The 14,846-nt window shown below is 40.3% G+C and overlaps 1 protein-coding gene across 1 annotated transcript in view; it reads right to left on the bottom strand.

The window, feature by feature from the left end:
* Positions 1-466: 466 nt before the first annotated feature.
* The window catches only part of LOC149260571 (iron-sulfur cluster co-chaperone protein HscB homolog), a 68,190-nt gene continuing 53,810 nt past the window's right edge, over positions 467-14,846 (bottom strand). Inside the window, exons 4-6 of the mRNA XM_089420871.1 lie at positions 1,360-1,425; positions 1,173-1,241; positions 467-1,093 (exon numbers count right to left, since the gene is read on the bottom strand). Coding sequence (XP_089276997.1) covers positions 956-1,093; positions 1,173-1,241; positions 1,360-1,425 — 273 coding nt within the window. The 3' untranslated portion in view covers positions 467-955. The remainder of the gene's footprint in view (positions 1,094-1,172; positions 1,242-1,359; positions 1,426-14,846) is intronic.

The raw sequence follows: 14,846 nt of genomic DNA, 5'->3' as shown, positions 1-14,846 counted from the left end.
CCCTTCGAGGGCTTGTTTTGCTGGGTAGTTCTACTTCGATTTCAGTATGTGAGACATTATAATTGTTAGAATGACCACCATAGGATATGGGCACGCTGGAAAAGTCAGTATGTCTCCAAATTTTGGTATTTTTGGATCGTAAATTGACAAGAGTTGGTCAGACACTATATTTTTTGTAATCTTAGTTATTCTGACATGATTATGCATTTATGACCCAAAAACCTCGCACAATAATTGTTATACCAAGAAGATGAATTTGCTGACAAGTCTTTTAAGATCCAAGTCACCATTCCACCTAGATCTATTCACTGGGTGACCTTCAGTTCTCTGATTTCACCTGGTTTCAATGGGTAATTGTTTGGGAATAAGAAACTCCATCCTTTTGAACCTCAAATGGGTGTGTATTCTTTGGAAAACAATGCACAGATAAACTGTAAATGAAAGCACAATATAATGAAAACAGACATGCAGCTATACTCTCTATATATATATATACAAAAGATAAAACATGTTTACATAATCCCTTGTTTGCAAGGTAGGCACATCAGACATTTGTCACAATCAACTTCTCTATATTCAATATAATCAGATTTATATCTGTCTCTCTGAAAAATTTTATAACAGTTCGTATCAGTAAGCTTTAACGTCCTTTTAATTATTGTGACATCATTGGCTTCTTATGCGTTAATGACCCCAAAACCTAGTACAATAAATATTTTGTTGAAGGGATGAACTAGCTGGCATCCAGGTCACTATTACACCTGGATTTACATGCGGGGTGACCTTCAGTGCTCTAATTTTCAGCTAGTTTCCATGGTAAATTGCTTGTGAATATGAAACTCCGTCCCTTAGAAGTAAAATCCAACACCCACAAAGAGTGTTATATATGAAGCACACTATCCAATCACCTTGACTGAGTGTAGACCCTCCTCATTTTAATTATTAAAGAATTCATTCAAAGCTTCCTGATGATCTCTTCATTTACACGTTCATAATATGACATCTTCTGAACAGATGACACCGCAGAGGCAAAATCATGCCTTTCGTATGCAGTTGAGAAAGTTGTTCGGCATTCTTCAAGTTTGGTTTGTATCTGACATGGGAAAATCAATTGTACTTGGGAACAAATATAAATAACCGAATTCAACATGTTTACATAAAACTAAAATAACTTTACTCTGAAGAGTTTTGAGCGTATCAGCATTGCTGGCATCTTCTACAGATTCTCGAACCTCTATGATCTGTTAACGAAGCATTGAAGAGTTACAACTTGTAGACAGAAAGCTGTGAAAAAGAAAAGAAAGAGAATCAACCTAGTCTCAACTTCAAGGACCCATAGATACACTTTTCATGCATTACCTCCATGAGCAATTCTGGATCAGTGACAGTTCCTTCCTTATCAACATAGATACCTTGCAGTTGCAACTACCAAAAAGACAAGTTACAAATATCGAACATCAAACATTTAGTATTCCGAAGCTGTACCTCTAAATGAATGTACCTAAAACAAAAGTTACGCCAAAAAATAGTAGCTCCAGTTCAGTAATAAAAACATCATGAGTTCTCTCTAGATCAATTTCTTATGTTGCATGCATAATATTAGTATTGTTACAAAGTCAATTTCAAAGACAAAAATAGGAGGAATAAATTTTGTGAATGTAAACTTCATTAAGCCTGGATTTACATTCTCATTAGACTTGATGTACTTCAGTAGTGGAACAATTTCTTTTATAAATTGCACTTGATGTACAAAATATTTGAACGAAACTGGGATTGACTTGTTAAGTGTTAGAAATGTAATCCTTAGGGGATTATGTAAATTGTATTATTCACTTGAGAAGAAGGCAAAAAGCCTCAAGTGAACTTGAACAGCCATTGGGAGTCCAAGAGGCCACTTGCATTAGTGGAATTTTGAGGTCTCAAATGAGTCTCGTAAGGAAAAAAATAGAATAATCGTTAAAATAATAAAATAAGATTTATGATTTTTTAAATAAAAAGAAAGAAAACCACTTTTTTTATTGTATTTTCCGCTTATCTCCTTAAAGGTTTGCTCAAGTGTGAAGTGTAAACACACATTGGATGCATAATTCAATTCCACATCCAATGAGATTTTTTTCATGTATTTTCAATTTTTTTTGTTGTGGGTCTACCCAGAAGTATGCAGAGTGGGTATTCGTTGGATGTGGAATTGTATTCCGCATCTAACAGGTGTCTACACTTTACGTTTGAGCAAACTTGTAAGAAGATAATCCTAAAATATAATTAAAAATAGTATTTTTCTTATTTTCCCTCCAAAATATTTTCCCCTAGGGATGACATCATCGTCCTGAATCCTATTGGTTCTTTTAAAGTTAATTTTGTTAGTATATTTTTTGTTTTGAGGTCTGTTTTTACCTCAAAATTCCCCTAATGCAAGATAAAACCAAGGGTCATAAAATTGTACTTATATGCATATAATTTGAATTATAACGCTTCACATGCCTTAGCTAATCTGCTCTCAATTTTTCATGTTTTCTAACAATGGTATCAGAGCCACGGTGTGTGGCCTTCCTTGACCACTAGTCCACTAGTTTGTGGTCTTCCTAAATTTACGCATGTTTCTTGTTTCTTTGTAGTTTGAAGCCCTTGGACTTGATTCGTCGTGTCCACTCTAACCATAATTGTTTATTTGATTGTGCGGTCCTCCTTATGCAGCTTGGGCCCTCTCTCATCCCGAAATCTCCATTATGCCCATCTTAGATCTGTGTACCTGAATTGCTCGCAACAAATGAAGTTCTAGTATTTCTATCCACAAATTTAGGATTTCCCAATGTTGAAAAAGTCAGCATGGGGAATAAATCTAAAAGGGTCCAAAAAGCGAAAAAATCATAAAAGTCGGGAGAAAATAAGTGAAAATCAGCGAAACATCGGCAGCATTGAAAAAAATACAAAAATATTCATTTTTTCAATATTTTTAGCAACTAAAGTATCCACAACATCAAATACATGCATTGCCACATAAATATGAAAAGAAAACTAAAATATAAGATGTATAGTAAGTCTAGTGCTACATCACATATCAACAATGAATCATGTCCTGAATCCCAAGTCTCGACTCAACCTTAAGAGTCAAAATATCAACAATAAAAAATAATAAATGTATCTCACCATCATGAGTCATCTACAATAATATTAAGTACATAAACTAGTGAGTTCCTCTACCCCTTTTACAGGAAAAAGTAATGGCTTTTCCTCTAGAGGAAGAAGGCCCTAGGGCAGGAATTGGACTTTGACATCTTCTAAAAGAAGAAATAAGAGGTAGCCTCTGATGTCATCAGCAAGTGACCATGCTAGGTAGTGTCACCTCCTCCTCCTATTGCTCCTCCTCCACCTCTTGCTCCTCCCATCTACTACCTCTCTCTCCCTTGCAGTTGTTACATCCTCCAATACCTCCTCTAACCAATCAAGGACCAATTCCATGATAGGCCTCTCGGTTTCAACCCTCCATGCAGCAATGGTATCAATCTAATCCAACGCAGTGGCATCCACATCAAGGGATTTCTAAAGTTGCCTCATCCACAATTGGAGATTGTAGTAGAGGTAAACCATGTTATTAATGCATTGGGACTCCAACCTGTATGAGGGTCATAAATTATAAATTAATAGTTATAAAATTTAAATATTAAAAATAACAAATCAATATTTATAATGAATTCAAATTTTTCATTTGAAATTTTTTTGCTTGTGCATTTTGGTGTATATTTCATCAAATACACTCTAGTTGCACTCACATCCAGAGGAGTTACAAGTTTGATTGAGCACTCATAAAACAAGCTTTTGGATATTGGGTAATTTTCCACCATAGGTTGTCCACCAAGCATCTAAAAGTTAAAACAAATAAGAAAAACATAAGAAAAGACATTGAAATTTGAAACAAACTGAACCGTACCTAGCATTTTGGTATTTCTATCCTTAATAGCCATGCTCATAAAGCTAAATGTGCCAACTACCAACCTATATATCTCCATTTTATTAGAAATATCTTCACCTGCTTGCTCAGATGGCACCATCCTCTCAACACAAGTATATCTCAACCCATACTTGATTGTACCTCATAGATATCACAGCACATGCTTTGCTACTGTCCAATGCACCCTCTTTCATTCAACCATGAACTAACTAAGAGTTATGTTGCTTGGAAGCGAGAGTGGGAGCGGAAGCAAGAAGCAGGAGCAAGGAGCGACAAATTTTAGAAGCTTTCAGGTGAAGAGCGATTTTGGGAGTGATTTTTGTATATTTTGATGCATATATGTCAATAAAAGTGTGTAGAATGATGAATTAGTTATAAAAAACATAAAAACATGGATTAAACCATATAACATCAATCACCTAGTAGTTATAATCTTCATTAACCATGGGTCCACAAGTTACAACATCTTGATTTTGATCAATCTTAAAGTTTCAAAGTTTCAAAATTCAATATATAACATTTTTCATTGGTAAAGTTGTACGTGTAACCATTACCAAACAATAACAAAGAATATTAGACATGAAATGAAACGTTTCAACTTTCACAAAGCATCATATTCATAATTCATTACCAATGAGTTATAATTTCCAACTTCAAACTTAAATCATCATATATTTTTTACAAAAAATACCATAATACATGTGAAAGAGTCCATAGTTATAAAAAGTACTGGAACCTAGAAAAGATAAATAAATATACTATCAAGTAAAATTTCTTCTTGCCACAAGAAATTTCTAATCTTTTTTCTTGTGGTCTATGAGCAATGGGAGTCTCCTACATAGTCGAACAGCCACATCTAGAACCAGATGGCACATGACCTCCACGTGAGGCTACAAATGGAGGCGGCGGAAAAGATGGTGCAACTTAAGCAATGCTAGTGGATGATGGGGGTGGCATGGCTATTGATGTTGTTGTTGCTACTTCATCTTCATCATTCAAAAGTTCTGCTTCCAATTGTTCTAAATGTAAAGGCTCCATCCTCCAAATTGTCCTCCAAGTTGTCGTCCCAAGTGATATATGCTCTATCAAATCGACTCCACTCACAATAGTGTGTCAACAACCTCATGTTGTAGTGTACATAAACCAAGCTTTCTACTCAGTTTTCATTGAGGCAGTTTCTTTTGACATTGTGGATGAAGCTATAGGTGCTCCAACACCTCTCTGCAAAAGAAGTATTAACCACTTGTAAAAGCACTTTAATTTCCAATTTTGCCAAAGGCCCCCCCGGAGCCATACATGTGTTGAAGAAAATGTAACTAGGTTTGGTCTTCATAAATGTACTTTTGATATTTGTATTTATTCAAGAAAAGAAATATTATTTTTATAATATATGTCAATGAGTTTCTTGCTCATTGAAATAGGTCTAGCACAAGTTAAAGTGTTATAGGTGAGTCAAATAGTCAAAAGAAAATATTGAAGACCTTAAGGGCATGTTACACTATGTATAAAATAGTATAAAGGTCAAAGGAATACCTCTAAGACAAGTACAAGTCCTCTCCATGAAGCAACATCCTCCTCAAGAAGCAAAACAAAGAAAATAATGAAGAAATAGTCAAGTCGGCCTAAGGACAGCTAGTCGGCCTCAAGTCAGCCTAAAGGAGGGACAGTCCTCTATATATAGAGGTTGTCCACTCCCTCTCAACGTCATCCATCTCTCTGAAATCAGTGAAGGTAGCCAAGAAAAAGGGTGAAGAAGGGACGAAGAAAGGGTCTACAAGTATAGCGAAAAAGGAGGAAGAAATACCAAAGCCTTGGAAGTCTGTTCTAGGGCTAAAAGACAGTCACACGTGCGAAGAAGGAGAGGGTCTCTCTGTTGTCATAGCAACCCTCTATTACAATCACACAAACTTCATTATTTGGGATAAGAACATAAGCCTAAAGGGTCTCCAAGACAAGCGAAGGAAGGAGGAAGAAGGTCGAAGTGAAGAGGATTGTTTCTAGGGCTAGAAACAGTCACACGTGCAAAGAAGAGGTGGGTAAGTCTGTGGGTATAACAACAGGATCAAACAGTTCATGAATTAGTGTTGGTTGGGTTTGAAATTAGGCCTACAAGGCCTCCCAAGTCAAGCGAAGAAGCCTATCTCTCTAACAAAGGAAAAAGGACCCTAATTCTCTAGGGTACCTCCCACACATGCAAGAATTAGCGCTGCAGTGTTGTCACACTAAGCCTTCCACCATACACCAAGAAGGACCTTGGATGATCAAGAGAAGGAATGAGTATCCTTAGGTGAAGGATATCATTAAGGAAAAGTATCTATTATATAAGATCTACTTACAGTGGTAGGAAGAACGAAGTGTCGGAAGAAGGACAAAGTGTCGGGGAACGAAGTGCCGGAAGGAAGTAGAAAAAGTGTCGGGGGAAACATAGTGCAAAGAAAAGGAAGGACTTAACTTGTGCTTGGAGGTTCTTCTAGTCAAGGGTCTAGGGTTTGGTATTGATCAAGAAAGAAGCTTCAATAAGAGAAAACTTACCGACAAGTTTTCCTCTCAAAAGAAGAGAGGTTTTGGCCCTGGCAAAGAGCCAACATCTTGTGTTCTTGTTCTTATGTTTTGGTAGCAGTTTGATCAAGTACACACACATGCATTAATAAGAAGAAGAAGAAGATTAAGCTAACAAGAAAAAGTAAAAAGACTCCACAAATTGTTATCAAGTAACGAAGAATCCTACTATATCTTATTGCCCTAGATTCTTCAACAACATGTTCCACCATTCAATAGGACCCATTCTATCTCTATCATCAATTGCATGCAAAGAACCAAACACTCAATTTGACTGAAGTATTTCCTTAATTCTCCATGCAATCTAGCACACTCCTCCCTGTCAGGGACCAGCTTGTCTAATGAACATATACCCATTTTGTATGTCTATATTTGTATGGTTTTTTTCTGCTAACCCCACCCCCAAGTGCAGGTTTGGCCAACCAAGATGGAGAGTAGTATTTTGGCATAAGGACATATGCCAAGACATGATGTGGAGCATTAAGATTATCCCACTTTTTGACCACATGTTAGTGAATATGATCATACAAGATGGGATCTTTCAGTTGAACAATATCTTTGATTTGCCCTAGCATGCTATCCATCTGCTCATACACCTCCCTAATCATCAGCACATATGTATTTGCAAAAAGAATCATGTTATAAATGAGCTTGGTGAACTACAAAACATTCTTCACACTTGCCTAAAACTGACCATCAAGAACGGGGTCCTCCACCTCTTGAAAATCTTCCGAGTCAAATGTGGTTGCAGCGATGTCCTTTAATATCTGCCATGATTCACTTCGTACCATGCTAGCCAATGTCTCTCTTATCTTCAAAAGGCACCTAAAGGTAAGGTAATAGCTAACAAATCTAGTCTCTGCAATCTTCAATAGCTCCCACATTGAGTGACTACAAAAAAGGCCATGGGTATTTTCTTGCCTTTCTTGTACAATGAACCAAGCCATTTGTATTGATTTTTCTTTATCTTAATAATGTCATGAATCAAAAGGTCCATTGTGTGAACCAAACACCCAAACCAAAAAATGTTGGGGTATTTATCCTCAATGATTGCTCCTACTACCTTCAATTAGAAGCATTATCAATAATGACTTAGATGACATTGTATGGCTCAATACTTTCAATTGTTTGAATTAATGATTCTGTAATGTTCATGTCGGTCTTGAACTTATCTGAGTAGTCATGAGATGAAAGGAAGATTGCACCAGTAGCAGACACACCAAGAACACTTATCAATATCTTACCTTTTACATTTGTCCAACCATAAAATACAATGGATACCCCATATTCATTCCAAGCATTTGTTAATTTACCCAAAGCATTTTTTATTTTGACTTTTTCGTAATCAAGTCCCTGTGAAAATTCCTTAAACCCAGGAATTCCTACTACAACACTGATGGTATTTCTTCTACTTGTTAGATTTACATGAACAAGTTATTTGTAGTTTCCTACGGCATACATCAAAATACATACACTGTAGCCTACATCAATTAAATTATATGCCGAAACAAAAACAGAACAATAGAGAAAGATACACACAAGTGACACAATGGTTTTTGGACAAATGTCCCCGAAAAAACCCAATGCGGGAAAACCAATGCAGCAGTTCTGGGGGTTTTTATTATTAAGAAGTAGTTTTCTGAATACAACTCTGGATGCCCTCCCGGCAATCTAGTTACAAAGAAACATAACTGGAAAAAGAAATTTGTGAGGTTAACTCACTCTACCCGGCAAGTCTCGATTGATCCAGTCATTGAATCAACGTGTTCCGACTATTTCTGCGTGGGCCCAGCGTCAGCCTCTAAGGCTTTGCTTACACTCAACTGGGAATCAATTTTCCTTCTGGAGCAATTTCTAGCCCTCCCAGCTCAAAAATGTCAGCTCCCTCAGCAAATTCGGACTTCTGCTTGGAGAACTGCGTTGCTTTTGCGTGAGCCCTTCTGGCTCAACGTCAACCTCTGTGTGAGCCTTTCAAGCTCAGCGTCAACCCCTCCTGGGTCTTGTGCTGCCTCCTTCTAGTGTCTCTCTACCTCTCTGTTGCGTATCCTGGGCTCTAGAGAAGATACTCCAACCCAACTATCCCTGCCCCTCACTGCACAAGCTCACTATCGATATTCTCCCGACAGCTGCTCTGCTTCAAAAAATCAAACTTCTGAACTCACTTTTTTTATTTTCCAAATGACCCTCAAGTCTCCTTAAATAATCTTCTCGTTAACATTCAACAACCCAAATTAGAAGCTAACCAATGGCTAAGATCAATTCTGCTTGATCCTCGTCTTCTTCTAGAAGTCACACCCACAGTTTATATTAATACCCTTTAATTATTTTATTTTCCTAAGTTTAGTCCCATTAAAAATAATTAATTATTTTAATAAAATTGTTTCTAGGTTCTTTGGAATACATGTGCCCAAGCCTCCCTGCAAAATTTAAGACTTAGAGCACATTCAATACTACCAAAAATCAAAACTCCCTCCTAGCAAGAAATGTGCTCTAGCAATGCACCCTGCTAGAGCATTACTATGTTCTGTAACATAACCCTCTGCCCTGCTGATGTCTGACATGTTGTCCACCAACCACTGTGTAAATGTTGCATTTGTACTTCTGTTGACCCTGCCATTGTCAACACTGCATTTATACTGCAACTCCATCTGAATTTCTGCATCCGTGTTGCTGCTGGCACTGCGAATTGCCATTGCTATTGCATCAGCAATGGAAAAACATCCCAAATTAATGAACTAACTGTGTTCAGCATGATACCATGTGAATGTTGGAGCCTGACTGCTACTAGTCTCTGTGTTGACCCTCTGAATATTCTGCGCTGCTACTAACCTCTGCTTTGTGCCATCTGCACCGCTGCCAACTCTGCTCTGTGTTGTTCAGTCTCTGGCGCTCCTAGCCACTACAACTGTCTCTCCAACACTCCTCGACACTATCTGACACTAGTCCATCTTGTTACTTCTGATCTGGGCTCCCATAGCAAGGAATTGATCCAACAGGTGGGCTTCTTAAGGATCCTGCCCATCTGTAGCTCTTTCGAACTACAACTCCAAATCAGCCCACCTCCCTCCAGGAGATATCTCGGTTGTCATGGCGAACTCCTCCTCCTCGATCTTCGTGGGTGCAGCCTTCGAATCGTGCTTCTCATCTATGTCCTTCTTCCTGAGAGGACATTGAGTTGCGTAGTGACCCATCTCACCACACCTTAAGCACTTTATCTTCGAGACGTCCTTCTTACGTCTCTGCTACTCCTGCTGCCGCTTGGATGAAAGAGTTGCATTATCCTCCTCCTCCTTGGTCTTCGACCCACTGTTGTTGCTTCTATCAAGCTTACACTTGACCAAGTCTCTCCTCAGCTCCTCTTGCTTGAGCGTTGCCCACATCTCATCCCAATTCGGCAAAGTCGCCCTGCCCAGGATACTCTAGACAAAGACTTTCCACTCATTTGAGACAGAATTGAGGGCCAGTCTAACCAACTCGGAATCTTGAGGTGTAGACCCCACAGCCGATAACTCATATAGGGTCTCCTGAAGCTTCATGAGGAATGGATCCACACGCTCCCCCTTCTGCATCTAAGCAGATCTCAGTTTTGCTCAAGGTACATCTTCCGCTGCTCGAAAGATCCCTGATATAGCGTAGACAACGCATCCCACATCTCCTTAGCAGTCCCTCTGCTAGCGATGTGACAAACCACATGATCCTTCACTCCGTCAAGGATCATTCTCTTTGCCTTCACCATTTCTGCCTTATATTGCTTCAGCAGATCTGCATCTGCAAGCACAACCACCACGTTGTCGACATATGTCTTGAGAGCATGCTCATCTAGAAGGAATGACATTCTTGCCTTCTAGATGACATAGTTGGATGCCCCATCCAACTTGTCCTAATCTCTCAAGCCACTGGTTGCCATCTCTACCACTGAAAATGTCGAAAATCTCCTCTCCGGTTCTTACTGTTGTTGCTCAGCCAAGAAGAAAACGGACTTCTTGGCGGGAATTCTTACTGAGGAAAAGTTCCTTCACTATGCTTCTCTTCTCTTCTGACGTCTTTCTGCCCAGCAAAACGGCCTGCAGAAAAACTTCGTCCCACTAACTCTTCCTCACGCTGAGGCTTCAGCACTGCTCCCTTTGCCATGGAAAAATTTTGATCTGGAAGCCCTTCTCTCGGTCGACTCACTCAGAGAGAGACTGCCTCGAAATTCAGCCCTCCGGCTAGGACTGCGCAAACCCTTTAGGGTTTCAAACTGCTACCTCCTACAGCTTTTTCGATCTCCCTCTTGCTTAGCGTTGGGATCTCTGGCACTATTCTTCTTGCTTCACCTGCACTAGCTCTGATACCATGTGAAAATTCCTTGAACCTGGGAATTCCTACTGCAGCACTGATGGTATTTCTTCTACTTGTTAGATTTACATGAACAAGTTATTTGCAGTTTCCTATGGAAAACATCGAAATACATACAATACAACCTACACCAATTAAATTATATGCTGAAACAAGAACAGAACAATAGAGAAAGATACATACAAGTGACACAATTGTTTTCAGACAAATGTCCCCGGAAAAACCTAATGCGGGAAAACTAGTGTAGCAGATCTGAGGGTTTCTATTATTAAGCAATATTTTTTTGAATACAACTCTGAATGCCCTCACGGCAATCCAATTACAGAGATATATAACTGGCAAAAGAAATTTGTGAGGTTACCTCACTCTACCCAGCAAGTCCCAGTTGATCCGTCAACTGAACCAACATGTTCCCAGCTATTTCTGCGTTGCCCCTGCTTGGGCCCAGCGTCAGCCCCTATGGCTCTGTGTTAGCTAAACTGGGAATCGATTTGCCTTCTGGAGCAGTTTCCAACCCTCCTGGCTCAACAATGTCATCTCCCTCAGCAAATTCGGACTTCTACTTGGAGAACTACACTGCTTCTACGTGAGCCCTTCTGGCTCAGCGTCAACCTCTACGTGAGCCTTTTTGGCTCAGTGTCAACCCCTCTGGGTCCTGTGCTGCCTCTCCTTCTGGTGTCTCCCTGCCTCTCTGCTGCATATCCTGGACTTTGGAGAAGATACTCCAACCCAACTATCCATGCCCCCCACTGCACAAGCTCACTATCGATATTCTCTCAGCAGTCACTCTGCTTCAGAAAATCGAACTTCTGAACTCACTCTTTTTATTTTCCAAATGACCCTCAAGTCTACTTAAATAATCTTCTCATTGACATTCAAGAAGCTAATCAATGGCCAAGATCATTTATGCTTGATCCTCGTCTCTTTCTAGAAGTTACACGCACAATTTATATTAATACACTTTAATTATTTTATTTTCCTAAGTTTAGACTTAGGGTCCCATTAAAAATAATTAATTATTTTAATAAAATTGTTTCTGGGTGGAATTTCCAAAAACAGTTTCTGGGTTCTTTGGAATACATGTGCCCAAGCCTCCGTGCAAAATTTGAGACATAGAGCACATTCAATGCTACCAGAAATGAAAACTCCTTCTTAGCAAGGAATGTGCTATAGCAATGCACCCTGCTGGAGCATTACTCTGTTCTGTAACATCTCCCTCTGCACTGCTAATGTCTGACATGTTGTCCACCAACCAATGCACAAATGTTGCATTTGTACTGTTGTTGACCCTACCACTGTCAACACTGCACTTATACTGCAACTCCATCTGAATTTTTGCATTCGTGTTGCTGCTGGCACTACAAATTGTCATTGTTATTGCATCAGCAATGGAAAAACATCCCAAATTAATGAACTAACTGTGTTCAGCATGATACCATGTGAATGTTGGAGCCCGACTGCTACTAGTCTCTGTGCTGACCCTTTGAATCTTCTGCGCTACTGCTAACCTCTGCTCTGTACCATCTACACTCCTGCCAACTCTGCTCTGTGTTGTTCAGTCTCTAGTGCTCCTAGCCAATACAACTGTCTCTCCGACGCTCCTCAACACTATCTAACACTAGTCCATCTTGCTACTTCTAATCTGGGCTCCCGTAACAAGGAATTGATCCAACAGGTGGGCTCCTCAAGGATCCTGCCCATCTGTAGCTCTTTCGAACTACAGCTCCAAATCAGCCCACCTCCCTCCAAGAGATATCTCGGTTGTCATGGCGAACTCCTCCTCGATCTTCGTCGGTGCAGCCTTCAAATCGTGCTTCTCATCTATGTCCTTCCTGAGAGGACACTGAGTTGTGTAGTGACCCATCTCAACACACATGAAGAACTTTATCTTTGAGACATCCTTCTTACGTCTCCGCTGCTCCTGCTGCCCCTTGGATGAAAGAGTTGCATTATCCTCCTCTTCCTTGGTCTTCGACCCAAGGTTGTTGCTTCGGTCAAGCTTACACTTGACCAAGTCTCTCCTCAGCTCCTCTTACTTGAGCATTGCCCACATCTCATCCCAATTCAGCAAAGTCGCCCTGCCCAGTATACTCTGGACAAAGACTTTCCACTCATCTGAGACAGAATTGAGGGCCAGTCAAACCAACTCGAAATCTTGAGGTGGAGATCCCACAGCCGATAACTCATCTAGGGTCTCCTGAAGCTTCATGAGGAATTGATCCACATGCTCCCCCTTTTGCATCTGAGCAGATCTCAATTTTTGCTCAAGGTACATCTTCTGCTACTGGGAATATCCCTGATACATCGTAGACAACGCATCCCACATCTCCTTAGCAGTCCCTCTACTAGCGATGTGACAAACCACATGATCCTTCACTCCGTCGAGGATCATTCTCTTTGCCTTCACCATTTCTGCCTTGTACTGCTTCAGCGGATCTGCATCTGCAGGCACAACCACCACATTGTCGACATATGTCTTGAGAGCATGCTCATCTAGAAGGGATGACATTCTTGCCTTCTAGATGACATAGTTGGATGCCCCATCCAACCTGTCCTAATCTCTCAAGCCACTGGTTGCCATCTCTACCACTGAAAATGTCAAAAATCTCCTCTCTGGTTCTTACTGTTGTTGCTCAGCCAATAAGAAAACGGACTTCTTGGCGGGAAGTCTTACTGAGGAAAAGTTCCCTCACTGTGCTTCTCTTCTCTTTTGACGTCTTTCTGCCCAGCAAAACGGCCTGCAGAAAAATTGTGTCCCACCACCTCTTCCTCACGCTGAGGCTTCAGCACTGCTCCCTCTGCCATGGCAAAATTTTGATCTGGAAGCCCTTCTCTCTGTCAACTCACTCAGAGAGACACTGCCTCAAATTCAGCCCTCCGGCTAGGACTGCGCAAACCCTCTAGGGTTTTGAACTGCTACCTCCTACAGCTTTTTCGATCTCCCTCTTGCTTAGTGTTGGGATCTCTGGCACTGTTCTTCTTGCTTCACCTGCACTAGCTCTAATACCATGTGAAAATTCCTTGAACCCAAGAATTCCTACTGCAGCACTGATGGTATTTCTTCTAAATGTCAGATTTACATGAACAAGTTATTTGCAGTTTCCTACGGAAAACATCGAAATGCATACACTGCAACCTACACCAATTAAATTATATGCCGAAACAAGAACATAACAATAGAGAAAGATACACACAAGTGACACAGTTGTTTTTGGACAAATGTCCCCGAAAAAAACCCAATGCGGGAAAACCAGTGCAGCAAATCTGAGGGTTTCTATTATTAAGCAATAGTTTTCTGAATACAACTCTAAATGCCCTCCCGGCAATCCAATTACACAGATATATAACTGGCAGAAGAAATTTGTGAGGTTACCTCACTCTACCCAGCAAGTCCCAGCTGATCCGGCAACTGAACCAACGTGTCCCCAGCTATTTTTGCGTTGCCCCTGCGTGGGCCCAATGTTAGCCTCTAAGGCTCTGTGTCAGCTCAACTGGGAATCGATTTGCCTTCTAGAGCAGTTTCCAGCCCTCCTAGCTCAGAAATGTCAGCTCCCTCAACAAATTCGAACTTCTACTTGGAGAACTGCACTGCTTCTGCGTGAGCCCTTCTGGCTCAACGTCAACCTCTACGTGAGCCCTTTTGGCTCAGTGTCAACCCCTCTTGGGTCCTGCGCTGCCTCTCCTTCTGGTGTCTCCCTGCCTCTCTGCTGCGTATCCTGGACTCTGGAGAAGATACTCCAACCCAACTATCCTTGCCCCTCACTGCACAAGCTCACTATTGATATTCTCTCAGCAGTCACTCTGCTTCAGAAAATCAAAAATCTGAACTCACTCTTTTTATTTTCCAAATGACCCTCAAGTCTCCTTAAATAATCTTCTCATTAACATTCAACGGCCCAGATTAGAAGCTAATCAATGGCTAAAGATCATTTATGCTTGATCCTCGTCTCTTTCTACAATGTTACACCCACAATTTATATTAATACCCTTTAATTATTTT

The sequence above is a fragment of the Pinus tabuliformis genome, chromosome 6 (genome assembly GCF_031772625.1).
Source record: "Pinus tabuliformis cultivar Carrire ecotype Pingquan chromosome 6, CPIR1, whole genome shotgun sequence".
Lineage (NCBI taxonomy): Eukaryota > Viridiplantae > Streptophyta > Pinopsida > Pinales > Pinaceae > Pinus > Pinus tabuliformis.
This window is presented reverse-complemented; position numbering and strand designations above follow the sequence as displayed.